The sequence below is a fragment of the Cricetulus griseus genome (genome assembly GCF_003668045.3).
Source record: "Cricetulus griseus strain 17A/GY chromosome 1 unlocalized genomic scaffold, alternate assembly CriGri-PICRH-1.0 chr1_0, whole genome shotgun sequence".
In the NCBI taxonomy this organism is placed as follows: Eukaryota; Metazoa; Chordata; class Mammalia; order Rodentia; family Cricetidae; genus Cricetulus; species Cricetulus griseus.
The window spans coordinates 60599797-60627505 of record NW_023276806.1 but is presented as its reverse complement, the minus strand read 5'-3'; the positions used below and the strand labels follow the sequence as shown (position 1 = coordinate 60627505).

The following is a 27709-nucleotide window of genomic DNA, read 5'->3' as shown; positions in this document are numbered from 1 at the left end:
AGGGAACAGGGTAAAGTAGATCTTTGATCCAGAAGGTTATGGTTTGATCTGGCTCCAGTTTATTTGTTCCTTTGAGAAGACTGGAATGAAATTGAGGAAGGAAAAGAGCAAGTCCAGAGTCACCAACAAACATTAACATCCGTTTCACCATATCATAGTTACAACAGGACCTTGTAGGTTGAAGACAACACAGGGATCGCAAGGGGGCACTCTAGTGCTGATTAGGGTAGGGAGAACAGAGACTTAAAAATTTTTATTGCATATTCTTACTAAAGTTGGACAGAGATGGTTTGGAGAATGCGTGATTGTTTTAAATATATTCGAATACTTTTTACTTATATTTAGCAATGTGGTATGGTTATTTTAGAAAAAGAAAAAGGGTTCTAAATTAAACTTAAGCACTGTTTCCCCAAACACAGTTTCAAGACATCAAATAAAATATAATTAGCAGGGTGTAATGGCTCATTCCTGTTGTAATCATAGAGGTTGTATGCTGGAGATCGGTTCAAGGTCAGCCTGAGCCACATGGGACCATTCGAAAACAATAAAAAAATAGAATTACAGGCTCAGAATTAACCTGTTATCCTTGAGTATTCTCTTTTCTATTCCAAACTTTAGATTTATTTACAGGGTATGATTCCTTCTAATTAATTGACATATAATAAAAGGGGTTTGTTTTGTTTTTCCCGAGACAGAGTTTCTCTGTGTAGTCCTGGCTGCCCCAGAGGAACTCTTTGTAGACCAGGTTGGCCTGGAACTCAGAGATCCGCCTACCTCTGCCTCCTGAGTGCTGGGCATGCACCACTACACTGGTTTCTAATTCTTTTTCTAATCTGCCCTTCATGCCTCCCAAGTTTTGGTGTACACATGGGCGTTGACTTTAGAACAGACCGTAATTAAGAAATAGACAAAACGGGAGGGGAGAGGGAGTTAGAAGAAAGAGAAGGGGATAAGAAGAGAGGAGAGAAGGACACGAGGGAGCAGGAAGATTGAGCAGGGGGAAGAATAGAGGAGAACAAAATAAGAGATACCATAATAGAGGGAGCCATTACAGGTTTAAAGAGAAATCTGGCACTAGGGAAATGTCCAGAGACCTACAAGGATGACCCCAACTAACAATCTAAGCAATAGTGGAGAGGCTACCTTAAATGCCCTTCCCCGATAATGAGATGGATGACTACCTTATATGCCATCCTAGAGCCTTCATCCAGCAGTTGATGGAAGCAGAAACAGACACCCACAGCAAAACACTGAGCTGAACTCCAGGAATCCAGTTGTAGAGAGGAAGGAGTGATGAGCAAAGGGTCAAGACCAGGCTGGAGAAATCTACAGAAACAGCTGATCTGAACAAGGGGGAGCTCATGGACTCCAGACTGATAGCTGGGAAACCAGTATAGGACCAATCCAGAACCCATGATCATGGGTGTCAGATAGGAGACCTGGGCAGTCTATGGGGCCTCTGGCAGTGGATCAGTATTTATCCCTAGTACATTAATGGACTTTGGGAGCCCATTCCACATAGAAGGATACTCTCTCAGCCTAGACACACGGGGGAGGGCCTAGGTCCTGCTCCAAATGATGTGAGACTTTGAAGATCCCCCGTGGAAGGCCTCACCCTCCCTGGGGCGCAGGAAGGGGATGGGGTAGGGTGTTTGTTGGGGGCAGGGGAGGAGGGGAGGGAGTGGGAACTGGGATTGACATGTAAAGCAAGCTTGTTTCTAATTTAAACTAAAAAAAAAAGGAAAATGTAAAAAAGTAGACAAAACTTTTTTTTCCTTTTATTTTTTCATCCAACTTCTTGCCAAACTTTAGTCTGAAGAGTCATAGCAGCCTTCTCTCACCTGGAGGGAGGGAGGATAAAAACAGGGTCAGGTGACTCGTGTTTAAGAAGACACACTGCTTTTTGTTTTGTTTTGTTTTTCAAGACAGGATTTTTTTTTCTTTCTTTTTTTTTTTTTTTTTTTTTGTGCAGCCCTGGATGTTTTGGAACTAGGTTTGTAAACCAGGCTGGCTTCAAACTCAGAGATCTGTCTGTCTCTACCTCCCAAGTGTTGGGATTAAGAGCATGTGCCTCCACCAACACTGACAATTAGCCAGCTAAATTCAATTCCCCGAACTCATGTCAGGTATTTCCCAAATCCCTGTAACTCCCATTCTGGAAGCTCTGGTGCCTCAGGCCTCTTAAGCCCCCCACTCATGTATACACATCACTCCTCTATACATAGATATAATTAAAAACAATAAATCTAAGAAACAATAACGAGGCCAACGAAGTCTCCCCTGCTCCCATCTCTATGCAAACCCCACAGATTTCACGTTCTGAAATGGATTCAACATTCTTTGTTGAGAAAGATGGGTCCCTCTCGTGCCTCCCTCCTCCTTCTGCTGAACTTTGCCTCTTGGCTCTACAGGGTTGTAAGGCACACCCATTTTGACCTCTGGCACCTGCCATAACTTCAAACATGGCCAGAATGGAATCAGCCTTGATTTTTCCAGACTTGTTGGAAGCTTGGAAAAACCTCCTCCATTCAGCCCACCTCTCTCTTAGGAGGTCTTGAAAGCCCTCCCAGATCAGAATATATAATATATATGTTCATATATATATATATATATATATATATATATATATATCACAAAAGTCTTTGCTTCTACTTATTCTAAATTTCTTCAAGATTAGATAATTAGATATTTCTAAATGTGATCCCAGTTTTTCCCTTAAGCATAGGAGAACTGAGCAGGTTGGTAAGAAGTACTTCATAGCACCCCCACCAAAGCCAGTGGCTGCCCTCTTACCTTCTACATAAAATGCATCCCCCCTTGAAGGAGGGTCCATAAGAGAAGACAGGACACAGAACTCTGCAGACTGGACATGGCATCATTCTGATCTGGACTCTGCTAAAAACACCCCCCCACACACACACAAAATAGGTCATTGTCACCCTTCCTAGCAGTTCCCATTCCAGGAAGATAGCCACCTCTTTACAACAATCCCCTTTCGTCCTTACCTCTGGTCTCTAAGGAGACTCAGTCCTCTCCCCATCACGGTAAAGAACTCTTCCTACTTGGGAGGCCACATTCTCAATGGCATTCAATGTTTTATCTTTTGTGTACATGACTTTGTGCTAGTCACTGTGGTAGGTGCTTTGGGGGTTTATAAACAAGACATAGTTCCTGTGCTTAAGAGGAGCTTACCATCTATAGAGCACCAACTATACATTTAAAAATGTGTGGGTTATTTACTGTCAGGCTTTGCTTGCCAATCCTACTGGTTCCTCCCATTTGTGTTCAATTGCATGTAGGCTGCTTTTTGGTCCCTTTGGTTTTTTTTTTTTTTTACTTCATATTTTCCATATATTTTGTACATTTCCTCATAATGTTCATCATCACACACACCCCACCATAGGGATGAAAACCAGAGCTTTGCAAATGCCACTTAGCTACATCCCAACCTCCTCTCTCCTCTCCTCTTTCTTTGTTATGTCTCTCCATAGCTCTGGCTTTCCTAGTACTCACTCTGTAGACCAGGCTGGACTGGAACTCACAGAGATCTGCATGCCTCTGCCTCCTGAGTGCTGAGATTAAAAGCATGTGACACTACACAAGCCTTCCTTATTTTTGAGATCGGTTTTAGGTTCTTGGTAGCTTTTGATTGATTGTATCGGGCTTTCTCTTCTGGTCTCTATAACCCAAAGTTGTCTGTCCACCTGCCTCTTCCGTTCCCTTGGTTGATTGCTCTTCCTCTACTGACTTAGTCATTGGCCTTTCTACTTTCACAACTACAACTTTGCCCTTAGGTATCTACTCCTGATCTAGCTCAGGGGCCTTTAGAACGCCCACACAGGACTGTCAAAATTATCACTTCCCTCCTAAGCCACTCTGGCCTCCAACCATTTGCCCAAACATGTTTATTAGATTCTGTTTCATGTGTACATGTGCATGTTGGTGTGTGTATGTGAGCATATGTGTAGAAGTCAGAGGAGGACATAAGGAGTGGGTTCATTCTTTCCATCACATGGATCCTGGGGATTGAACTCAGATCATCTTGGTGGCAGACATCTTTACCATCTGAGTCATCTCTCTGATCCTCTCCAAACATGGTTAAAGTCTGTAAGTTATTTTAACTCTTCATTATAAAATTATCACTGAAGAGAAGTATTTTCTTCTAACTTAATTTTTCTGCTCTCGATTTATACTCCATTCTCCTAGTCCAGCCTTTTAGCAGGTGTTTCTAGGACAGTGTAAACTTTTCCACTATGCATCTTGCATATAGTCAGATGAAGAGTTTCCTAAATCTTGATTCCATTTTCTTCACCCTGCTGGAGGACTTACCATGATCTTTATTGCTTATCAGCCCAAAGTTCCAGCCTGACAGCTCAGACTATTTATCCCTAACTTGATGTATATAATCAAAAAGAATGTGTGCAATTTTTTTTCTTTTTTTCAAGACAAGGTTTCCCTGTGATTAAAGGCGTGCACCACCACCGCCCAGCAACTGGTGTAATTCTTTTTACATTTATTTATTTAGGTGAGAGGGCTTGGGATAGTACATGTGTGGAGGTCAAAGGGCAACTCTTGGGATCTCTTCTATCCTTCTACCAGGCAGGTCTCAGGGATCAAACTTGGCCCAGGTCCTCAGGCTTGTTAGCAAGTGCCTTTGTTTGATGAGCCATTTTCACTGTTTAAAAAAGTTTTTTAAGACAGAATCTATGTAGGCCTGGGTGTCCTGGAACTTGCTGTGTAGACCAAACTGGCCTGGAACTCAGAGATTCACGGGCCTCTGTCTCTAGAGTGCTGGGATTATAAGCATGTGCCACGACGTCTGGTCATTTTTTTTGCCAATGGTATCTTGCTGTATCATTTAGGCTGGTCTTGCTTCCATCCAACATCCCCACAGATGACATATTCAGAGTGTTTCTCTTCCTCACTCTCTCCTGCGAGGAAGCCTCCTGTCCCCCAACCCCACATATAGTGAAAACTTTATTCTTGAATTTCCTTTTCAGCCCAACCCTTGTACATATTTTTTGATTTATACTGTTTCCCTCTGTAAACTTTTCTTCTGTCATACCCTAGTCCCCAGATATTGCTATTTGTTCCGCTTCCCTTCCCTCAGCCACTTTCACTCTTGTAGTAACTATTCTTCCTAATTTTGTTTGTCCTTTTAGAACACCTAACAAGCAAAAGCTGTCTCAGTCTTAAGAGGTATCTAAAACAAAATCTGGACCGGCTCAGCAGGTAAAAGCACATGCCACTGAAGCCTGACAAATTGACTCCCCAGAGTTGTCCTCTGGCCTCCACACATGTGATGTGGCACAAGTGTGATACCTGTTCTGCTGGTTTGTTGACACAAACTAGAATCACCTGGGAAGAAGGAATCTCATCTGAGGAATTGTCTCCATCAGATTGGATTGTGGGAATATCTTTGGGGGAATTTTATTGATTAATGATAGATAGGGAAGGGGCCAGCCTGCTGTGGGCAAGTGACATAAAAATGCAAGCTGAGCAAGCCAGTAAGCAGTGTGCCTCCAAAGTCTATGCGTCTGTTCCTGGCTTGAGTTCCTGCCCTAATTCTTTCAATGATGATATGTGACCTGGTAGTTGTAAGATGAAACAAACCCTTTCCTCCCCAAGTCGTTTTTGTTCAGTGTTTTAGCACAACAAAAGAAAATCAAATTAGAATACCTACATGGAAGCATTAGTTATTTGGTTCTCCCTGCTACAAAACCCACCCTCTGTTTATTCTATGTCACTAGGCCTGGGATCTGTCAGGCTAAGAGATGTCATACACCCTCCTCCTCAATCCCCATTTGACTCACTGGTTCTGTTGTCACTGGTCTCGTGGTTACAGGATTCTGATGGTCCACAAGTTCTGTATGAAGACTAATGGTAGTCTCTACTGCTTCCGTTGTTACCTCCTTTTCCAACCTGTTCTGACCTCAGTAGGATTGGGAAACAGTTACCATTTCTTCCATCTAACATCCCCACAGATGCTCTATTTAGGGTTTTCCATCTTTTTCTTCAATCAAGCCTCCTACCCCATCCACAACCCCACATGACTAAAATTTAAGATTAGGGATTGTCTGAGCCCAGTGCTAGCAAGGATTATGTATGTATTCCACTCAAGAAGTCCCTTGATTGCCCCTGCTTCATGTGTTAATAAGCCAGCTGACTAGCTTCCGTCTTCCTTCTCCCAGCTACAGTTAACAGGTCTGTTTGGGACCCACTTCCTAGTTTCTACCTGCCAGGTTTTATTTTCTTACTTGTTTTCTTTTTTTTCCTGGGACAGTCTTACTAAATAATCCTGGCTATGTAGCCCAGTCTGACCTTCAGCCCATGGCAATCCTCCTGCCTCTGCCTCCCAAGTGGTGGGATTATCGGAGTGAACAACCATCCTAGTACCAATTTTCATTCTTGCTAATCAGTTACATTCCTCCTGCACTTCCCAGTTTCTGTTTGACAGTTATTTATCCTGACGCTCTTAGATGGAGAAGTCACTCACCAACCTGTCCTCCGACTCAAACATGGAGTAATCAACAGTGAAGTTTGCACTAAACTCATCTGGAGAAGAAAAAAAAAAAAAGAAGAAAGAAAGAAAGAAAAGGGGAAGAAACTGCTCAGAATATTTCATGCTCAGAATACTCGACCTTACCTAAGTTATAAAACGTGTTGGTACAACCTACTTCTAGTTATTTTTAGTGTCAAAAATGTTTGTGAGTTGGAGCTGGCAAGATGGCTTAGTAGTTAAGAAAATGTATTTCTCTTTCAGAGGACCTGGGTTTAGTTTCTAGAATCCATACTGAGCAGTTTTCAGTCTCTCTCAACTCCAGGTCCAGTAGGATTTGACACCTCTGATCTCCATGGCAACTCTACTGACGTTACAAGTACACACTCCAATATACATAATTTAAAATAATAATGAAAACTAAATCTTTTTTGTTTTGCTTTTTGAGACAGGGCTTTTCTGTTTAACAACCTTAGCTGTCCTGGAACTCACTCTGTAGACCAGGACAGAGATCCAACAGCCCTTTGCCTCTTAAGCACTGGGATTAAAGGCATGCCTTATCACACTTGGCTTAATCTTTTAAAATGGCTAATATGTATAGATTTATGCTGTCAATCTAGTGTCTAAAGTAATTTACAAATGGGAAAATTTCCAAATTATCCCAAACATTTTCCAAAGAATAAAAATATAATGAGTTTAAGAGGCTGGAGAGACAGCTTAGAGGTGAAGAACACTGGCTGCTCTTGCAGAGGACCTGGTTTCAGTTCCCAGCAGCCACTTGTTGGCTCACAGCCATCTGGAACTCCGGTTACAGGGGATTCAATGCACTCTTCTGATATCTGTAGGCACCAGGCATACACACAGACACACTTGCAGGCAAAATATTCATACACATAAAATAATTTTTAATTTAAAAAAACACGAGCTTGAGAAAAAAATACCAAGAGTCTTTATAGGTCTTGCTCACAGCCAAAATTTTGTCTGATCCCCGTGTTCTGTTGCAAAGTGAAGGGCAATCTCTGAATTAAGTATTACCCAAATCTCCTCCTACCCACTAAGAGGCAGAGCCTTTCTCATACGCACCATAATTAGTGGTAACTGTGTAATAATAATATGCCACTTGGTAGTAATCATCCTCTTCCAGCTCTTCTTCTTCCTCGTATTCCTGTCCTGCAGGGACAAGAGCTACATGTCAAAAGCATCTGGAGCTCCTTAGCAACAGCACACATGGAGTTGATCTCAGATCTCTTAGTTTTCCTACTTTCTGCCTCCTCTCCAGAGGTCTCATCTCCCTGCCCCTGGTCCTCCAAACCCACCCAGTCTCCTGACTCCCAGCTCGAGGAACTCCTAGGACAGAAACCAGATCCTTTCACATACTCTAAGCCCCAAGGGAGATGTAAACCTTTTATATGTGGAAGACAGAGACCAGAAATTTAGAAACTCATATAGATTCCATATGCTCCCAAATTTTTGATACTTGGGAGAGATCTTATCAGCATTTCTCACACAAACAGTAACAGCTTTTAGATTCACTTCTAGTTTCACTGCTAACTAAGCAGAAGTTTGAACAGTCCATTTATATCCACCGCCCCCAACCCCACACTTTTTTTTTTTGAGACAGGGCTCTCTACACAGCCCTGGCTGTCCTGAAACTCACTGTGTAGACTAGTCCAGTCTTGAACTCACAGAGATCTGCCTCCCAAATGCCAGGATTTAAGGCGTGCACCACCACAGCCGGCCTCACATCGCCTTCCTTAAAATGAGTCAGCTGGACCAAATGACCCTTCATAGCTTTTCTTCCCTTCCAAAACTAAAAATGTGTGGCACTGATAGTTGAATCCAGAATTCTAGGCCTTCTGTTAAACACATTCCACTAACCCCAAACTAAGGACACAGGATTTAAAGGAAAGGAAAACAATGAGACACACCTGGCAGACTGGAGAACAAAGAAGGGAAGGAGCCAAGCTACTCTTGGGACTCTGTCCCTAAAGGCAGCCAGTTTTCTACTATCCTGTAAGGCAATCCATATTTATGTCTCTTTTTTTAAAGACAGGGGTTCAGTAAGTATCCCTAACCAGCAAAGAACTCACAGAGATCCTCCTGTCTCTGCCTCTAGAATGCTGGAATTAAAGGAGAGAGCAACCACACCCAGCTTGGATTTGTTTTTTGATATAGGGGGTATTTATTTATTTGAGACAGGGTTTCTCTATGTATCCCTGGATGTTCTGGAGCTTGTTTTGGAGAGCAGACTGGCCCCAACTCAGAGATTTGCCTGCCTCTGCCTGAGTACTGGGACTTAAAGGGGTGAGCCACCATGCCTGGCTGAGGGGGCATATTTTGAATCTGGAGCTAGCCAGGGACTCACTGTGTAGATTGACCTTGAATTTTTGGTCCTTTCCCTTCTATGTCCCAAGAACTGGGGCATGTGGCATCAAGCTTGGCTCTCACACCTATGTCTTTCCTAGTAAGATTGTGTGTGTGTGTGTGTGTGTGTGTGTGTGTGTGTGTGTGTGTGTGTGTATGTATGTGTGTGTGTGTTTTCCCCCATTCTATTTTGTGGGAAGGAGCTACTCTGGCTTCTCTCACTAGTTTCACTCCCTGGCTTCTGAGTTTGGTCTTGCTGAAGGAACTCTGTTTGGGACTCCATCCTCTGTCAATCAGCCTTCTCTATTCTGACAGGATTTGGCTTTGCTTTCCTTTTGCTTTTACTGGCTCCACCTTCCAGATCTTGACTTTGCCCCCAACCCTGGACTCCAGCAGCTGAGAAAGCACCATCACTCCCGGCTGGCATGCCCACTTACCTTCTCTTTACATCTTTTCTCTCATCCCGTTTATAAAGAAGAACTGGTACAAAAGCTCAGGGTCAGAAGTAGACTTACCCAGGATAAGTGGCACAACAAGGAGGGCTATAAAGAGGACATCCATCCTGGATTTGGCACTATCGCTGTGAAAGGAAAAAGAGGAAATTGCACTGTTTCCCACCGACCGCACTTACCCCGCCTCCCGCTGCTGTGAAGCTGGGAGGGAGCAGGGATTCTTCTTCCAGGGGATAAAACTCTCCGCCTACTTGCTCAGTAGATCTGCTACATAGCTGCTGGACTGAGGGGCAAGCCAGTCTGATGGATGCAAACAATGTTACTCTTGGACAGCCCCTAGCCCTAGATTAGGCCCACTTGGGACTTCCACTACTGGGACCAAAGTTTATACTCTCTCTCTCTCTCTCTCTCTCTCCCTCCCTATTTCTCTCCCTCTTCCTCTCCCTCTCTCCCTCTTTCCTTCTCTCTCTCCCTCCTCCCCTCCAAATCATCCTAAAAGTTTTTTTTTTCTTTTGGTGTTTCAAGACAGGGTTCTCTGTAGCTTTGGAGGCTGCCCTAGCCTTGAATTCACAGAGATCCTCCTGTCTCTGTCGAGAGTGCTGGGATTGGAGGTGTGTGCCATCAGCCTCCTACTTGCAATCCTTAACTTACCATTGCCATGCACAGTTGTTCTTTACTCACAATCTCTTTTATCACTGGGAATGATGAGAGGAAGGGCTGAGGACTTTTTCTAGACAGTAAATAAATTGTGCCTCTTCTCTGCCTGTCTTGGCTGTGGAGGATGGGCGTGATGTTTATGAACCATTGTTTGACTCCCAAATCTCCTTCTGCATTGCTGCTGATAAAAATCTCATAGCTGTCAGGTCCAAAGGAAGCTCCAGTTTCCCCACCTCCAAAAGGCAGTTAGTTCATATATCCAGAAATGAGCTCATCCTGGACTATAGGAGTATTTCTGGAAGTTAGATTTAAAAAGCCAGCATTCCACAGGAACTTGTGAAACTGGTTCCCATCTAACAAATGGAGTCATTTCCCTTCCCCTTGGCAGAAGGGACACATGGTTGCGGGTGGCACCTATCAGTTTATCAAAGCCTATGCTGGCCTCCATGCTCCCTCAGGATCACAAGACCCTGTTACACATTCCAAAGCCTGCACCAGCATCCTAGCCTTTCTCACCTTCTCTCCACTATACTCCCTCCAGTTCATGGGCTCCCCACCCTCGCAGCTACTCATTCTTCTTGTGACCCAGCTTTCTCACTATGCTTGCTCTAGTCTGTTATTCTTTTGTTTAAAAAGAAGAGAAATGCTGAGACATGAGACATAAGACATGTTTATTATATGGCCCGGCAGAGTAGGGAGACTAAGAGAAGAGGAACAGGGCCAGTCGCCATAGAGAGAGCACATAGGTGAGAGAGAGAGTAGAAAGGAAGCTGAGAGGAAACAGACCGGGAAACAGAGAGAGGAAACAGAGCAGAAACAGAGAGCGTAAATGGGCAGGGACCTATCTTTTAAAGGGGTCCTCTGTATCTGTGTGCAGACTTAGTTCCCATGGAACCTTGGGCTGACCAGGGTACTGCCTGTTCCACCAGGTAACAGGGGCAGGCCAGCATAATGCCTGAACCTTTCATATTCTCTACCCTACTATTCTCCCCTCTTCTTGCAGATAGCCCTGGCCATGCCTGCTTGCCATGTTCAGTTTACTTCTCTCTCTTCTCTGAATTCTTCCAGATGCTGCTGGCTGTTCTCTCTCTCAATAAAACCTCAGCTACCCAATGGTGTGGCCAAGTTGGCAGTTTCTTTACTGTACTCCCTTGCATACAATAGCCAAAGCCAATTACTTTTCTCCACTTTGTGTTGACCTCACCCCTTTCCCCCAACTTTTTAGACACAGAATGGAAGAAGAGAGGAACCAAACACCATCTCTCCTTCTGCTAGGTGCCATGCCTGTCTCCTACTTTCAGACACACGGCACCTTCCTTATCATTCTGTCTGCTCTGGTATTTTCTATTTTCATTCAGTTCAATTCAGAAGCAATAGCATATTTATTAAGCATAATGAACTAAGTCTAGTCTTATAGGCAATTGAGACCTCACAGACAAGACAATTAAAAACAAAACAGTGCTAGGTGTGGTGTCAAGGCCCTTTAATCCCAGCACTCGGGAGGCGGAGGCAGGCGGATCTCTGTGAGTTCGAGGCCAGCCTGGTCTCCAGAGCCAGTGCCAGGATAGGCTCCAAAGCTACACAAAGAAACCGTGTCTCATGGGGAAGGGCCTAGGCCTGGCGCAGGATGATGTGGTTGGTAGACTTTGGGGAGCCCCTTTTGAGGGACTTACCCTGCCTGGGGAGTGGAAGGGGGGTTGGCTCGGGGCAGGTGGGATGTTGGGGGGAGGGGAGGGAGAGGGAGAAGGGATTGACACCTGAAGCAAGCTTGTTCCTAATTTGAACTAATAAAATAAAAATACTGAAACAAAACAAAACAAAAAAATAAACTGTGTCTCAAAAAAAAAAAACAAAAAACAGAAATCCTGTTGCAAAAAACCAAACCAAAACAAAACTAACCAAATTAACAAAAAACCACATACACACACTAAACCTAACCAAACCAAATAAAGATTAGAAGAAATCAGATGACAAAAATGATCCCAGTCAACTATTTACCTACATTTTGACATAAATCTGTGAACTTTGTTAATTTTGTAAAACAAGATATAAAGCAAATACATGAAGAAAATAAAGTATATTTAAAATCCCACATACAATGGGCTTGGTGATACACACCTTCAATCCCAGCACTTGGGAGGATGAGACAGTCGGATCTCTGTGAGTTCGAGGCCAGCCTGGTCTACAAAGTGAGTTCTAGGACAGGCTCCAAAGCTACACAGAGAAACCCTGTCTTGAAAACCCAAACCAAACCAAATCAAAAATAAATAAATCACTTCCAGGAAGCCTGGTTTTCTTCAAATAATTTCTGTAGTTTGTTGTTGCTTTGATTAAATTCTGAAAAACAATTTTCAGGTATGATCCCATTGTAGGATTCCTTTGCTTAGGCATCTCCTAAGGGCCAATCTGCCCTCATACAAATGATGATTCTTTCTAATATGAAACCCCCCGTCTTGAGGAAAAGACACCACTCAAGTTTATTTTTCAGAATATAAATATAAATACAGGAAGTATGACATCAAAGGAACTAAGCAGCTCAGAGTGGGTGGGGGGAGGGTGTCATTTCCCCTCCTTCCCATTGCTCTTGTTGCTTTTTGACTCCTGGATTCTTTCTAAACGTTTTCTTAACTTTTCTCTCCTGGCTCCTCTTGCTGCTCTGCTTCTGTCATTACAGAAAACGGGCAAAGTCTTCATTTGAGACAGACTGTACTACATAATTCCTATACGAGGCTGCTCAAAGAGCTCCAATTTTTAAGCCCAACTTTGATCCCTTAGGGTGCTTCTCTGGGTCATTTCCTTTAATTCAAGCAAGAACAATGCCAGTCCCTATCTTCCTACAATCCCTATCCTGGGCTCTTTTTTTTTTTTTTTTTTTTGTCTCTAGATTCAAAACGCATCTTTGCTCGCCAAAGCTCTTCTAGAAACAAGAAGGGTTATCACCCTTCTCCACAGTAAAGAAAAGAGAAACCGTCGCCAAGGCGCAAGCGAACCCAGGGATACTTGTCCTGATTGGGCCCAGTCCCGACCCACTCTTTTGGAGCCACTCCCAGCACCAAGTGGAGGGCGCTAAGGCTCGGGAGACTACAACTCCCAGAAGGCCACGCTGCCGCGCCCCCGTCTCTGCTGTTCCGCCCCATCAAGTATTCATTGGCCTTCCGGGGGTGGGGATTAGATGGGAGGTGGCCATGGGGCAGCGACCGGGGGTTGTTCCCTCTTCGGCTTCCGTAGACGAGGTCGGGCGGACCTTCGTCCGGGGTTTCGGTGCCCCCCCTTCCCCTTCCCCGGGGTCCGGGGGTGACATTGCACCGCGCCCCTCCTGGGGTTGCGTCGCCGCCCCACGCGGAATACCCCCCGGCGCGCTGCTCCCTTTCGCCTCCCTTGGCCGGGGCTCCCTCCCGCCCCCAGCTGCCCAGTCATGGGGGCTGCTGTGTTTTTCGGCTGCACCTTCGTCGCGTTCGGCCCAGCCTTCGCCCTTTTCCTGATCACTGTGGCAGGAGACCCGCTTCGGGTCATCATCCTGGTCGCGGGGTGAGTAGCGAATGGTGGAGACGGGTCCAGTCGTAGAGAAAACGATGCGGAAAGGGCTGGAGGAACTGGGGTGAGCTTGGGAGCCTGAGTTTTGGGGGACAGAAGTAGGAAAAGGTTGGACAGGGTCAAATCTGGGTCTAGGCAGTTTTCCGCAGTCGGCTTCCGCCTTCCAGGGATTTCACAGATGACTCCCATAGTCCTCCCGGCAACGTCAGAGAAGGCCCAAGGCCGAGACCAGTGAGGGGGCTGTGCTGACCTCGGCCAGCTGAGAACCTAGGAATGGATACTTTGCCGGTCCGTCCGAGCCCGCACATTTTGACTCTCATCTCACTGAAGACTCTAACCAGATTTCTTCCCTTTCTGCTGCTTGCAGATTCCTACAGATGAGTCTGTTGGTGAAGACACTTATCCTATCTGGTCCCTGTCTTCCTGACCATCCGGAAGTCTAACTTCCACTTTTCATGCTGCAGCCTTGGCTGGTTCGCTCCTTGATTTTTCTGGCTGCCCCTATCCTTGCCTCTCTCATTGCCCTTGTGTTTTCTCAGAGCCTTTTTCTGGCTGGTCTCCCTGCTCTTGGCCTCTGTGGTCTGGTTCATCTTGGTCCATGTGACAGACCGATCAGATGCCCGGCTCCAGTATGGTCTCCTGATTTTTGGTGCTGCTGTTTCTGTCCTTCTACAGGAAGTGTTCCGATTTGCCTACTACAAGCTCCTTAAGTAAGGACAAAGGATGATCTGGAAGGGAGAGGGGACAGTGGTGTGCATTGTGGGAAGTGGGCCAGCCCTTGGATGGTGGGTGGAGTAAGGGTCATTAAAGGTAAAGGAACATCCCTGTCCTCCCTAATATTTCCTCTCTTTTATCCCAGGAAGGCAGATGAGGGCTTAGCATCACTGAGCGAGGACGGAAGATCACCCATTTCCATCCGCCAGATGGCCTACGGTGAGCCAAGGGAGAGGGACCAGAGGAGGGAGTTGGACACCCCTCCTCCCTTTCAGGGTAATCTAAACATCCACATGTGCTAAGTATTTTTCTTCATACTTGGCATCCAAGGAGAGGCAGTCTGGAGGGAGAGTAGGTATGGTAGAATTTTCACTGGGCATGGGGACGCGGTACTGGTGATGATGCTGTGGTGATCTTGGTTGTTGATGAGAGCCTCCCCCCCCCCCCCCAGTTTCTGGTCTGTCCTTCGGTATCATCAGTGGTGTCTTCTCTGTTATCAATATTTTGGCCGATGCACTTGGGCCAGGTGTGGTTGGGATCCATGGAGACTCACCCTATTACTTCCTGACTTCAGGTAAGGCTCGCTTCTAATCTCGCCTTTATGCCCTTTCCATCCCTGGCCCCGATCTGACTTATTGCCCTTCCCTGGGAGACTCCTCTGGCTCAGCATCTCAGGAGGCTGGGAGAAGGTCAGGGACGCATCTCCTCCCCATCTCCCTCCCTGCAGCCTTTCTGACCGCAGCCATTATCCTGCTCCATACCTTTTGGGGAGTTGTGTTCTTTGATGCCTGTGAGAGGAGACGGTACTGGGCTTTGAGCCTGGTAGTTGGGAGTCACCTACTGACATCAGGACTGGTGAGTTGGAGATAGGGGCCTGAGTCAGGGAGAAAGCATTTCATGGTGAGTGGGATATGGGGTATATGTTCTCACTTAACTGACCTTGGGTGGAGTCCAAGAGGTGAGTCTCCAAGGCTCTGTCACCTCGGCCTTAGTTAGGCCACTTGCTATGGGGAGTAGTCTCACTTGCTTGGTCAGACAGATTCAGAAGGCCTGAGGTGAATAGGAGGAGCTGAAGCCTTTGAGGAAATCTGAAGCCAAAAGTCCCCTTAACTGCAAGCTTTTGGTGCTTGGAAGGGAAATCAGGGTCTGAGTAGGATGTCTGGGGGAGGGGGAGGTTCACTCAGAGGTACAAAGTTAATGTTGGGGTCAGGCGGGGGAGAATCTAACCCCTTTTCTGTCCTCATTCTCAGACATTCCTGAACCCCTGGTATGAGGCCAGCCTGCTGCCCATCTATGCAGTCACTGTTTCCATGGGGCTCTGGGCATTCATCACAGCTGGAGGCTCCCTCCGAAGTATCCAGCGCAGCCTTTCGTGTAAGGACTGACTACCTGGACTGCTCGCCCGACAGATCCCATCTGCCTGTCCACTGCCCATGACTGAGCCCAGCCCCAGCCCGGGTCCATTGCCCACATCCTCCGTCTCCTCGCTGATGTGCCCCGCTACCTTCCGGGTGTGGCGTTGTCCATTTGTGACCTGTAGTCTCTAAGCTTTATCAGGAGCAGCCTGGGTGCAGCCCAACAGGGACTGGTGGGTTTGAATCTGCATTTCTCCCCACCACCTGGGGAGCCCCTTGTCCAGGTCTCCCCATGTGTCAGTGCTCTGGTCTCACCCTGCCCATGACTCACCCCGCTTCCCCTCTGCAGGCCGACGGCAGGAGGACAGTCGGGTGATGGTGTATTCTGCCCTGCGCATCCCACCCGAGGACTAAGGGAACATGGGGGGGACCCCTGGGCCTGGGGTGCCCTCCCGATCTCCTCGTCCTGTATTTCTCCATCTCCAGTTCTGGACAGTGCAGGTTGCCAAGAAAAGGGACCTAGGTTAGCCATGGCCCTGGTGATGAAGTCACTGGAGGCTCAAGGGTAGATGAGTTCAGTTTTCCTGTATCTCCTGCCCAGACTGGACATCATGGTCTTTTTCTCAGGTCTGAAAGGAACCATTTTTGGTATGATAAAGACCCCAGAAATGCCTTTTTTTTTAAAGTGGGGAGAGGGAGGAGGTGTACTGGGAGCCTCCTAACCTCCTTGGGCTGTATTTTTGCTCCTGAAACTGCTGATCATGGCTCATTTCTATCTCTTTTTCCCCTTGGTCCCAGGCCCTGGGGAAAAGGAAGGAAGTGCATGTTTGGGAACTGGTACCACTGGAACTTACGTTTTAATGTCCGTGACCATTAGCACCCCTCCTCTCCCCAAGGTGAAGTGGAGGGTGTTGTGGGGGTTGGCCCACTCCATGGCAGTGTCCCTGGAGGAGATAGACTACCATGGCATCGCAGGCCAAGAGGGCAGACATTTTTCTAGTTTTTAATTGGGGTGTGGGAGGGCTGGGGAGGTTTTCTATCACTGTATCATTTTTCTGCTGAGGTTGGGATGTCCCATCCTTTTAATCAAGGTGATTGTGATTTTGACAAATAAAAAGGACTTTATAATTGTGGGGGAACTTGGCTTTTAAGAGAGGGGATAATAGATTGAGATTTCTAGCCCCTTGCGGCTCTGGTCCATCCTCCTATCTAGCCTGGCAACCAGTGTTCACCATTGGTAGCTTTGGTGTAATGACGGAAGCATTGGTTGGTGGTTTAGCTTGTGGAAACTGAGTTAACTTTTCCTAGAAGTAGATTCCTCCTTGTCCAGGAATAGGATACAAGGAGTTAATCCCCCAGTTTTCTTTTTCTCTGTCTGTCTCTACCATCCAGAGGACAGTAGAACTCTCCCACCCTTGAAAGTTCAAGACAGGCCAGAATTAAGGTCAGAAACTTGAATTTTCAAACATATATTGAGCAAAAAATGACTAAAATTCCAGCAGCAGCTCTTTTTCCTAGAGGAAAAGTATCGAGATATGTATCTAGGTGTACCTAGGAAAGGCCTCGAAGGTGAGGGTATCAGGGCATGTCCTCAGCTTCTTCATAGCTACACATTAAAGCAGGGGCCTCCCGACCTGCTCATCCTTAAACTGGGTCCTTGCTTCTCTGGTGTATGAGTGGGGAGGTGGTGTCTAAAAGGACATGTGTCTGGACTGGTAGTCCAGTCCCTGCACCCCTTAGAAAGACTCCCTGACAGATGTGAGGGAAGGCATCCATGTCATCTTGAGACAGAGTTTAAGCCTCTGTGGTAGCCCGTGCTGAAGTGAAGACCACACTCTTCCTGTTTCCTAGCCTCTTCTTCCTGGAAGGAGAAGCAGTGGTTCATGGGAGTGACTATAGTGTCCCCAAGTGAAAATTAGGTTAGGATAGGATAAGATAGGATAGGAAATACTTATAAAAAAAAAAAAAAAAAAACCTCAATATGTTTTCTGATTATGACCTTAAGTGTGTCAGCGTGCCACAAACTGAGCTATAGCCCTAGCTCTGGCTGTCTCAAAACTCACTATGTAGACCAGGCTGGCCTTGAACTCACAGAGATCCTCCTGCTTCTGCCTCCCACATGTTAGGATTAAAGGTGTATACCACCATGCCAGGCTGAGAATGCATTTTTTTGTTTGTTTGTTTTTTTCAGACAGAGTTTCTCTGTGTAGCCTTGGCTTTCCTAGAACTCACTCTGTAGACCAGGCTGATTTTGAACTCAGAGATCCTCCTGCCTCTGCCTCCCAAATGCTGGGATTAAAGATGTACACCACTACTGCCTAGCCTCTGAGAATAGTCTTTAATAGAAAATAAACTACTGCAGGGATAGAAAGTAGAATCTCACCTAATTTTTCGAGCAATGAAATAAACAGCTAGCAGAAGGCAGAGACATCCAGCCAAGATTCCCACACCTAGACCCAGCATCTCTCCTAGGGGAGATAAAGATGTTAGTCCAGTAAAGTTGTTAGCACAGTCTAACAGGCACCGAGTCTTTCCATTTTTGCTGGGACCCACACCCCCTCACATTTCCATATGGGGCTGTCTTACCTGTGGTATACAATGGTCCCACTGTAGAGGAAGAAAACTTGGGTTAGGGGAGTTTCAGAACATCTTCCCATTTGGAAGTTCTTGCTTCCACACCTGGAAAATGACCTGGCATCATGACTGGGGGTGGCTCCCAGTCCAAGTATGTGGGAATCCTCCCTTATCCTTTTCATGCCCAGGGCTTGACTATTCCATGCCTTTGAGTTCCTCAGTTTCCCATCTCTTCGGAGCCCTGCAAGTCACCTGGGATGAAAGAAGCAAAGATGGTCCTCTGGTTGAGAGGCTGGGGGACTCTGTAGTTTTGCACGAGGGGCTCAGGTCCTTCCTCTTCTGTGGAGAACAGTGTCCCCTGGAGCTTTTCTAACTGAGGAGCAAGAGGGTAGATGTCACTCTGGGACCTGGGCAAGGTCTGATATTAAAGCAGCTGTTCGTCTGTCCACCACTCACCTGTCCCAATGACATCTGGACCTTCCTGTTGAAGACTGTCCAGAGTACACTCTGGTAGCAGGGGGGAGTTGTGAGCGAACCATTGTAACGGAAGAACTGGTCCAGCTGTTGGGGGAACAGCTCTCTCACACTGAAGGGAGGCACTGAGGTTGTCTGATCTAGGGAGAACAGCAAGAGTCAACCTTCCTGGACAGGATCCTTCTAGGCAGAATGCACTACCAACTCTCTGCCTCCTCCCCAAGCATCTTAGGTTGTGAAAGTTTCTCTGCAGTTGAACTCTTTAGACAGGGTTTCTCTGTGTAACAACAGTCCTGTCTGTCCTGGAACTCAGAGATCTGCCTGCCTCTGCCTCCCAAGTGCTGGGCATATGCCACCACCTCCAGGCTGCAGTTGAATTCTCACTGTAGGTTTTTAGGACTCACCTTTGTGTCTTATTTCATGCAGATGACTCAGAATGTGATCATAGGCTGGATTCTCAGCCTCACCCACCTGTGAAGGGAGTGCATGGTAGAGTAAGAGTGCATGGGTAAATACCACAGAGAGGCCAGCAACAGAACAGGCCTGAGGGATGTGAACAAAAGGGAGAGAGAGACCTGAGAGGAGTTAGGGGTTACTGACCTCAATTAAGATGCCTAGGACAGCAAGGCCCTGAGGCTTCTGAGCTGCCTCACTCAGGCTGCCGTAGGACTCGGAGTCATAATGGACCACATGGAGCTGTCGGAAGGGAGAAGGAACCCAGTTACTACTCCATGTTTCTTCTTTCTTTCCAGGGCTTGGACTTTTGTCACCACCGCAATTCCCCAATCTAAGTCTCTGCCCCCAAAGCTTTGCCTCTGTCCCTTCAGTATGACTTTTTAAGGGTACAGATCGATCCTTTCTACAAGATCAACTGAATTGCACCCTCTGCCTCCCCTGTCCTAGTCATACCTCTGCAGCGGTGGCCTCACTGTTGATCTGGTGCTCCGAGCCCTCTTGGGATCCTTTCTGACCCCAGTGCAGGTGGAGCTGGGCTGCTGTGTATTTTCTGGGCAGTCCACCCAAGTGCAAGGTGTGGGGCAGGGAGAGCTGCACTGTGAGGAAAGGGCGACGGAGGATTGGTGGAGGAATGTGGGCAGTTCCCACCTCAACCCTCAACTCGCCACCGCTGGGGACATTTGGCTGTCCTCTCCCTTCTCCTTCCCAGAGTTGCCTGGCTCCTCCCAGGCTGTGACTTTTCTAGCAAAGTGGCCTCTGTAGACCAGGCTGGCCTTGAACTCCCAGAGATTTGCCTTTGAGTCCCCAGTGCTAGGCCCAGTTAAAGGCCTGTACCACCGTCAGCCTGGCTCTGAACTTCATTTGTCCACATTCATTAGTGGAGTATTTGAGATTTCACAAGTTAGGAGTCTGTTCCCTCTGGCTCTTTAAGGTCTGAGCTAGAACCTGTAGTTACTTGGAGTAGAGTCTTTTACCTGTATGGCCGTTATTGTGTAGATCCAAAGGCTCAGTACCAGGCTGGTCATATCCATGGGGCTGTACAGCAGGCAGATCAGGGTCAAACACCACACTGTCTGTCTGGATGTCGATGGGAGACTGGGCATTGCCTCCACACTCAGGGTAAGAGGTTGGCCAGTGGTCCTGACCATGTGGGCCTGGTGGAGGGGTAAGTTTCATGGACATTTGTCCTGCCCCATAGCCCCAGCCACCATTTAGTACTCCCTGCCATGTTACAGTAGAAATAGAAATCCACTTCTCTCCACCCAGTGAGTAGGGCTGAGTGAGGTGGGTGGGAGTCCCCTAGGCTGCAGCACCCTTCACCTCCCCAGGAGCAGGGGCGATTCTCCAGCTGCCCTAATTAGTGGGGGAGTGGTCCCTTTCACTCACCTGTTGTTTGAGAACAATGAAGCTAAATGAGAGGGAAGAGGAAATAGGCAGGAAGCCTGAATAGTTGGAGGGAGAGTCAGAGCGGACAACTGGCCCTAAACAGATGAAGTATCTCTGAGGCTCCCTATCAAGAAGTCTTGGGGTTCAGATATCCTTTCTATCATTCTCTTCTCACTCTCACACTGGACCTTGCTTTGACTCCAGAGAAGTCTTTAATCAGAAGTTCAGAGGGATCGAGTTCCACTGTCCCTAGAGTCATAGTATCCTGCCAGCCTCTTCCTCCAGACCTCAGGCTGTCCAGTTTCAGAGATAGGTTGGGGATAGGACTGTTGGGGGAGGGGGGCAAAAGAATAGCAACTGAGCTCATTGTGCCTCTCCCCACCCAGTTCCCTTCATTTCCACACGGATTTTCGATTTACGGAGGATTCGTTGGCTTTCCTGCTGAATCAGCAGATGTGGGATTTAATGTTTAGAGCAGGGTCTAGTGGCCACCTGTGTAAACCCCAGGGCTTGTGTCTGTGGGGTGTCATGCAGAAGAGGGCTAGTGTGTGAAGCTCAAGGAAAGCTTTTCCTCCTCCCCAGGACAAGTCTTCATGTCAGATGAGGGGGTCCCAGGGTGAAAGGAGTGCCAGGCGGCCTGGAGGTCTGCTCTCACCTTCGTATGTCCAGTGGTGACCTGTAAGAGAGTGATTTGGTCTGAAGCCAGTGAGTGAGCACAGCCTGGAGCAGTGTCCTGGCCTCCGCTCTCCTCTCCCTCCAGGGCCCCCTCCTTTTCCGCTCCCTCTCTCCCCTCTACACTCCAGCACTTCCCATGTGAAGTCCTGAAACTGGACACCTTGGTGGAAAGGTCGGGGGTCCTATTTAAAATAACTAGCCAGGCTGTGCCCTTGGTTAATGAGTAAAGAGGGAGGAGCAATGAAAAGAGATAAAGCCAGGAGACTAAAATTAACCTGGATCCAAGTGTGCAGGCTGCCCAACCCTTACTTTTCTCCAGCTGGAGCCAAGTCAGTGTAACGATTAGAAGATTGGGGTGGGGTAGGGTAAGTGTGTGGGCAGAGGGCTTGGAAGGATAGAGAACAAAAGAGGACAGAAAAACGTTCAGTGTGTGGCAGTGCCGAACGACAGGAGGGGCTAGAAGTCCTCTGCCTTGATGCACCATTGCACAGTGAAGGCACAGAACTTTCAACAACAATTTGATTTCTTCCTTTCTGGCCATACTTAGCTCTACAGCAAAGTCCCCCTTCATCGTGAACCTCGGTTCCTGCACTTTCAGATGGCTCAAGGAAGGCAGGAGTCAGACTAGGGTCTATTCTAGGTTGAGGGTGGTGGGTGGGTGGGCACAGGCAGCCAGGCTGGCAAGGATAGGATGAAAGTGAAGCATTGTGTGTAGAGAGGAGAGCTGCCAACCGTGTCACATGCCAGGCTCTCATGCAGTTCTGTCTTGGCCAAAAAGCTGGGGGTCTGTGGATCTAACTACCCCCCAGGGCTAACCTGCTTTGAGGAGAAAAGGAAATCTAATTGTAGATTGGCTTGTATTATTTAAATCTAGAAACTGAAAAAAAAATCCTAAATTCGTTTTCATCTTTATTAGTCCTTTATTTGCTTTGTTTGTTTGAGGCAAGGTTTTGCTATGTGGTCCATACTGGCCCAATGTTCACTATGTGGTTCAGGCTGATCTCAAGAACTTGTGGCAATCCTGCCTTAGCCTCTTTCTTGAGTGCTGGGATTGCAAGCATGTGGTACAATGCCTTGCGTCTCTGTTGTTCCTTTAACTGTTCAGACTTGTAAGATGTTTTGGCTCTCATCCTTGGTCTGTCCAGCAGGCTCATTCCTCAACTCAAACGACTCTGCAAAATAGCTCAAGTGGCAGGACGTGCTGGCCTTCACCTTTAGTCCCAGTGCTCAGGAGACAGAGGCAGGTGGATCTTCCAGGATAGCCAGGGCTACACTGAAACCCGGTTTTGAAAAACCAAAAACAAACCCACAAAAAAGCCAGAGTGGGATTGGAGGCATCCACTCAGTCACTGTCTGCAGGTTACCACACAGCTGAGTGCCCTGGCTCTGTGAAGGTGCTTGCCCTTCCTATTAAATGCTCTAGGCCGACTCGTATCTATTTTCCCTCTTTCTGTTTTTCTTCTCAGAAGAGATTTTGACTCCATTGGGTCCCTTGGTTCCATCTGCCTCCTGCCTCTTGCTCTCAGGATACTCCTCTCCCACTAGTTCCTCCAACAAACCTTAATGCCTAACCTACTATGTGCTGGGTACTGAATGAGGCCTGTGAGGCACAGAAACGGGGTATAGAAGCCAGGCACAGTGATGCTATGGGAGGCAGAAGCAAGAGTCTAACTAAGCAGCATAGTGAGTTGGAGACAAGTCTGGCTACAACAAAACCAACAAGCAACAACAAAAAAGAGTTATAGGTGTCCCTGAGGTGTTCCTGAGTCATTTCTCAATATAGTCTTACCCTATCTCTCTCCCACTCCTGAAAGTACACTGTAAAGGGCTAGTAACTAATTCTATCATTGCGTTACTTTCAGGGAAATGGACCAATTGGTTAGTTTCTCTGTACACCTTGGCAGGTAGTGGGATTATCATCTGATCAGGTGGGAATCCGGGTCTGAGTTGGGCAGGCTTGTAGTATGTTCTCTTCCCACCCCTGTTCTCCCTAACTAGCAGAGTGCGTGAACAAAGGGCAGGAGGACTGCCTGGGACTAGGGCAGTAGGGAAGGAGCTGCACAGAGAGCTGTAGCCTGCCGAGTTTCCCACACATGTCAGTAGTCACACAGTGGCCCTGTCTTCTCCGCTGCTACAGCAATAGCAGGACAAGCTGGGCTAGCGAGGAAAAGGCAAAGAATGGGAGGGATCTCCTCCATACTCTTACAGCGCCCTCCCGCCGTTTCCCCCAGCCCCTAGGCGTCCCTTTACACCTCCTCCCCCACTTAAGTACACATGGCTTGGACATTAGCACAGACCCAGTTGTACCTACCCCCATCTGCAGCCAGGATCCAAGTCACCTTTAACAGGAAAGCGAAGAACAACATATTATCTCCACAGTGGTACACAGGGGACCAGGAATTTGGGAGCTGGGAGAAAGAGGTGGGGAGGGAGAGAGAGAGGAGTTTCTGGCGTCTAGCTCTTTTCTTCTCTCTCTCTGCAGGCTTTCCAGGGATTTGATTTTCCTCAGGTTAGAACGAACTTCTGGATCCCAGGATAAAATCTCTCTCTCTCTCTCTCTCTCTCTCTCTCTCTCTCTCTCTCTCTCTCTCTCTCTCTCTCTCTCTCTCTCTCTCTCTCTCTCTCTCTCTCTCTCTGTCTCTCTGTTTGTCCCTCCGTAGTCTCTACACCACTAACTGGCCAGCAACTTCACAGTTGCCTCCCGCTTTTAAGGTGGCTCTGAACCGGTGTACGTGAGGAGGGGGGTGGTGCCTGGGCTGCAAGCGAGCAGCTCCTTAAATAGCGGATTAGGCATGCAGGATGGCCCTGCGGAGCCCAGCGCCCTGGCCCTGGCTCAGGAGCCCAGCTGGAGTGAGCTCTTCCTTTGCCATTTACACTGCCGCTGAGAAGGGTGTCCCCTGGATCTCTCGGGCAGGGAAGGGGGGTTTCGCACCTCTCTCCCAGGACACTGTGTTCTCATTTGCCTGCCTGAGGAGCACATCCCTGGGTGGTGTGGGACAGCTGGTGGGGGACCTGTTTCCAAACTCAAGAGAAGCTGAGCCAGTTGGGACCAGGAAGAATTCAGACTTGGGAAGTAGAACAGAATTTGGGGGCTCGAGGCGCAGGTGGGGAGTGGGAAGTCAAAGTTTAGAGTCTGGATTGTGGCGATCAAGAAGTGGGGCGAGGAGAATTTGTCTTTCGTGCTGTCTTTCTCCGGTGCCTGTCACCACCCCTTTCCCTTGGTGAGGCTTAGGTCCACGTGCCTGTGTAGCCTGGGGTGGGGGTGCGGTTTTGTTTGCCGTATAAAGCCCATTTGTGTGCACAGCGGGGGAGGGGTTGTCACAGCACCAGGGAGAGACAGCATTCTAACTACCAGACCCAGCCACCTCCCTCCCCGGGGAGCCCAGATCTAGGGCGCCTTTTGTCACTGAAGAGGACACTGACCCCTAGCAGAGAGGCCTGGGCAGGAGGGGCGATGGGTGACTGTGGAAACAATTACTGTCACCATGAGAAAAAGGCGGACTCCAGAGAAAGAGGGGGAGGGGCCAGAGAGAGGCCATGTGACTAGGGGGGTGAGGAGTCCAGGGGCTTCCCGCCCACCCAACAAAGGGTCGCAGCGGGTCCAATGGGACCGAGTGAAACCTGCCACCGTGGAGTTAGCCAGTGGAGCATGGAGGCTGCATAGCGTCTCAGGAATGTGAGCTGTTGTGCGCTCCCCCACGGGACTAGAAATCCTGATCGGAATGTACATCCTAAATCCCTCATTAGTGAGTGTGAAAACCACAGATACTTTCAAGCTAGATGGTGAAGCTTCTCTCTCCTCCATACCCTTCACTCACTAGCCTAGGGCATGCACGTACGTGAGGTCTTTCTGCCCTCCTTGCTCCTAACAAGTAGCAATAAATAGCCAAAACAAAGGGAGCAGAAGCCAAACAAGGGCACAGGATAAAAGCCAAATGAACAGAATAATGCATGTGCTGGGTCATCACTCCTGCGGAGACAGGAGCTCCGAGCGCTTTTCTGTCCCGTGACGGAGCTTCAGAGCAAGGCTGGGTTTTTGTTTTTGTTTTAAATGTATTTTTTTTTTAAATGCTTTCAATGCTTTGCGAATTCTTCATTCCCTACAGAAAAGTTTCCGTCTTCAAGTCCCTCCAAAGCTCCATTCATCCCATCTAGGAAGAATAAAAGATGTAAAATGTAAGCTAAGGCTCATTTGGAATTGGGGGACTTAATAGGAGGTGGGATGGGAGAGGGTGAACATATTTCACAAATTAGAAAAGAAGAGGTTGGGATAGAATGACCCGGGTCAGGCCAGGGCTCTCCTGGAGCATCTGCGACCGAGATCCAGCGTCCCATGCAGGAAGTGCGTCTCGCCTGGCGCCACCTCCTGGCTTCTCTATGAATTTAAACATTTTAAAACGTGGGATTCCTCTGGACAGCAGTCAGCGCTGGGGACTTTGGGGACTTTGCCTTCACGATTGAACATTGCTTCACAAAAGAAATCTTAGCCCCTAGTCAACACTTCTCCTCTCCGGGAGTTCTGATTCCCCCAAATGAACAAAGGCTGGTTTCTAGGCAAGGGAGAAAGAACTGCCCTCCTCCGACTTGACTTTTTGTTTGGTTCTTGGGCGTTACTGTGAGTGAACACATTGCTTTCTAGCTGTGTTGATTTGGAGTAGGTGCAAAGGCATTGATATGTGAAAGGGGAAAGGAAAAGAGAAGAAAGAAGAAAAGGTGACCAAATCATACGACCTCCTCAGGGTAGTTTTTTTCTCAAACCCCGAGTCTTTGTTTAGGTCTTGCCCTTCTCTCTCCCAAGCCCTCTTCTCGCCCTGCACCTGGCCCCAAAGCCCACCAAAGCCGAGACATTCCACTGCCATATGGCGCCATCTCCTGTCCTTGCAAAGCAGTGAAAGGTGAATGTCAGATCAGTGTTACTTTTTGTTTGTCTATTCTTAAAAGTTGGGCTCAGAGGTTAAGAGCATTGACTGCTCTTCCTGAGGTCCTGAGTTCAATTCCCAGCAACCACATGGTGGCTCACAACCAACCGTAATGAGATCTGGTGCCCTCTTCTGCCATGCAGACAGAACACTGTATACTAGATAAATAAACTCTTTTTAAAAAAGGTTCTTAATTTAGATATTTAAACTCTGCTTTAGAATGCTCCGGTAGCAAACCCACTCAGGGCCCTGAGTTTGCCTGGTAGGGTACAAGGAAGTTCAATAAAGGATGGAGTTAGGTTCAAACAACAATCAAGGCGACGGATTAGATGGAATTAGATTTTCTAGAAAAACCAATAACAAAAATGACAGACAGAAAACAAGCATACAAAAAGAAATCCTAATAACGTTGTTGAGATGATGTAATGAAGGTACAAACATTCTAATTTGATAAGTAATCCCATTTAGCTTGTCTCTGACTCCTCAGTCCTGATGCCCCTTCAGCAAACACAAAAGTGTTTACAAGGCCAGGGGATGGTGGCCCATGCCTTTAATCCTAGAATTCGGGGAGGAAGAGGCAGACAGATCTCTGTGAGTTTGAGACCAGCCTGGTCTACAAGAGCTAGTTCCGGGACAACCTCCAAAGCCACAGAGAAACCCTGCCTCAAAAAACCAAAATAAATAAATGAAGTCACCGAGGAATAGGTCCTCTGGGTCATTCTCACAGTTTTCAAATCCAATAGATGCTGAAAGAGAATCTTGTAGACAGAGAATGGGTAAATTTGTTTTCAGAAATATTGCAGGTTTTTAGTAGATATAATTTGTTTTTTATGTACATTGATATGTGTGTGTGTGTGTGTGTGTGTGTGAGAGAGAGAGAGAGAGAGAGAGAGAGAGAGAGAGAGTAGGACACCCTGGAATAGGAATAGGTTACAGACTGGTTGTGAGCTGCCATGTGGGTGCTGGGATTTGAACCTGGGTCCTCTGGAAGGGCAGCCAGTGCTTTTAACCAATGAGTCATCTCTCTAGCCCCACAGTTTGTTTGTTTTCTTTTTTTTAAATTAAAAAGTAATTTTCTGTCCTGAATTGATTACATGGAAAGAACACTGTTAGGTTTCTGAATACTTGTGGATTAAATGAATGACTCTTATCAGTGGAACAGTTACTCGCTTTCGTCCTGCCTCTGGTGTTTCATAGACCTGCAGACCAGCAGGGCCCTTAGGCATCCATCCAAACTCCTTGTTATGCTCAGTGGAGAATGAATTTTGAGGGATTTAGGGATTCAGCTGTGGTTGATGAGAAAACTGCTGGGCTAAACCAGAAAGAGAACCTAGGCCCCCCAAGAACATTCCTGTACACCACTGGCTCTCTCAAGCATTGGTGAGCATTAGAGTCACTTGAAAAGCTTGTAAACACAGAGTTCCTGTGGTTTAAAGGTGTGGGCCACCACTGCCCAGCTATTATTATTATTATTATTATTATTATTATTTTATTTTTTATTTTTATTTTTTTTTTTGAGACGGGGCTTTACTCAGTAACCCAGGTGGGTCTGGAACTTAAAGTAATCTTCTGGTCTCAACTCTTGAGTCAACAAGCAGAAGAGAGGGGAACCACAAAGTCCTGAGTGACTGTGTATTGTTGACATGAACT

At 47.2% G+C, this 27709-nt stretch overlaps 3 protein-coding genes across 5 annotated transcripts; 1 reads left to right on the top strand and 2 right to left on the bottom strand.

Annotated features, from left to right (window-relative positions):
- Positions 1-1756: 1756 nt before the first annotated feature.
- On the bottom strand, positions 1757-9694 carry CUNH1orf54 (chromosome unknown C1orf54 homolog). The gene is made up of 6 exons (XM_035451714.1): positions 9379-9694; positions 7583-7669; positions 6497-6555; positions 5814-5927; positions 2794-2892; positions 1757-1841 (listed from the first exon to the last, which is right to left on the bottom strand). The coding sequence occupies exons 1-5, from the start codon at positions 9422-9424 to the stop codon at positions 2797-2799; spliced, it is 402 nt and encodes a 133-aa protein (XP_035307605.1). The 5' UTR covers positions 9425-9694; the 3' UTR covers positions 1757-1841; positions 2794-2796.
- Positions 9695-13175: 3481 nt separating this feature from the next.
- On the top strand, positions 13176-16708 carry Aph1a (aph-1 homolog A, gamma-secretase subunit). Of its 2 annotated transcripts, none has more exons than XM_027393673.2 (7): positions 13176-13500; positions 14046-14216; positions 14366-14439; positions 14672-14794; positions 14948-15075; positions 15471-15594; positions 15925-16708. In XM_027393673.2, the coding sequence occupies exons 1-7, from the start codon at positions 13388-13390 to the stop codon at positions 15987-15989; spliced, it is 798 nt and encodes a 265-aa protein (XP_027249474.1). In that variant the 5' UTR covers positions 13176-13387; the 3' UTR covers positions 15990-16708. The 2 variants fall into 2 exon arrangements, 1 of the variants encoding a protein (XP_027249474.1); XR_003480748.2 differs by having other exon boundaries at positions 13178-13500; positions 15471-15808.
- Positions 16709-17028: 320 nt separating this feature from the next.
- Ca14 (carbonic anhydrase 14) lies at positions 17029-24836 on the bottom strand. 2 transcript variants are annotated; one of them, XM_035451074.1, is made up of 12 exons: positions 24564-24836; positions 23452-23548; positions 21121-21141; positions 20054-20233; positions 19533-19675; positions 19224-19319; positions 19028-19094; positions 18606-18763; positions 18402-18522; positions 18162-18182; positions 17959-18043; positions 17029-17436 (listed from the first exon to the last, which is right to left on the bottom strand). In XM_035451074.1, the coding sequence occupies exons 2-12, from the start codon at positions 23504-23506 to the stop codon at positions 17370-17372; spliced, it is 1014 nt and encodes a 337-aa protein (XP_035306965.1). In that variant the 5' UTR covers positions 23507-23548; positions 24564-24836; the 3' UTR covers positions 17029-17369. The 2 variants fall into 2 exon arrangements, with proteins under 2 accessions (XP_035306965.1, XP_027249473.1); XM_027393672.2 differs by lacking the exon at positions 24564-24836 and having other exon boundaries at positions 23452-23639.
- Between the last annotated feature and the right edge of the window lie 2873 nt (positions 24837-27709).

Excerpts from the sequence above, each read along its gene's own strand:
- Ca14 (XM_035451074.1), bottom strand. The coding sequence starts at position 23,506 with ATGTTGTTCTTCGCTTTCCTGTTAAAGGTGACTTGGATCCTGGCTGCA. Across the intron at positions 20,234-21,120 it reads TCACCACTGGACATACGAAG|GCCCACATGGTCAGGACCAC; the intron begins GTGAGAGCAGAC and ends CCCCTCCACCAG. Across the intron at positions 18,183-18,401 it reads CTTTGCTTCTTTCATCCCAG|TGGGACCATTGTATACCACA; the intron begins GTGACTTGCAGG and ends CTTCCTCTACAG.
- CUNH1orf54 (XM_035451714.1), bottom strand. The coding sequence starts at position 9,424 with ATGGATGTCCTCTTTATAGCCCTCCTTGTTGTGCCACTTATCCTGG. Across the intron at positions 5,928-6,496 it reads TTGAGTCGGAGGACAGGTTG|AACAGGTTGGAAAAGGAGGT; the intron begins GTGAGTGACTTC and ends TACTGAGGTCAG. Across the intron at positions 2,893-5,813 it reads GACCAGTGACAACAGAACCA|AGTCCAGATCAGAATGATGC; the intron begins GTGAGTCAAATG and ends TGTTTTTAGCAG.
- Aph1a (XM_027393673.2), top strand. The coding sequence starts at position 13,388 with ATGGGGGCTGCTGTGTTTTTCGGCTGCACCTTCGTCGCGTTCGGCCCA. Across the intron at positions 14,217-14,365 it reads GCCTACTACAAGCTCCTTAA|GAAGGCAGATGAGGGCTTAG; the intron begins GTAAGGACAAAG and ends CTTTTATCCCAG. Across the intron at positions 14,440-14,671 it reads CATCCGCCAGATGGCCTACG|TTTCTGGTCTGTCCTTCGGT; the intron begins GTGAGCCAAGGG and ends CCCCCCCCCCAG.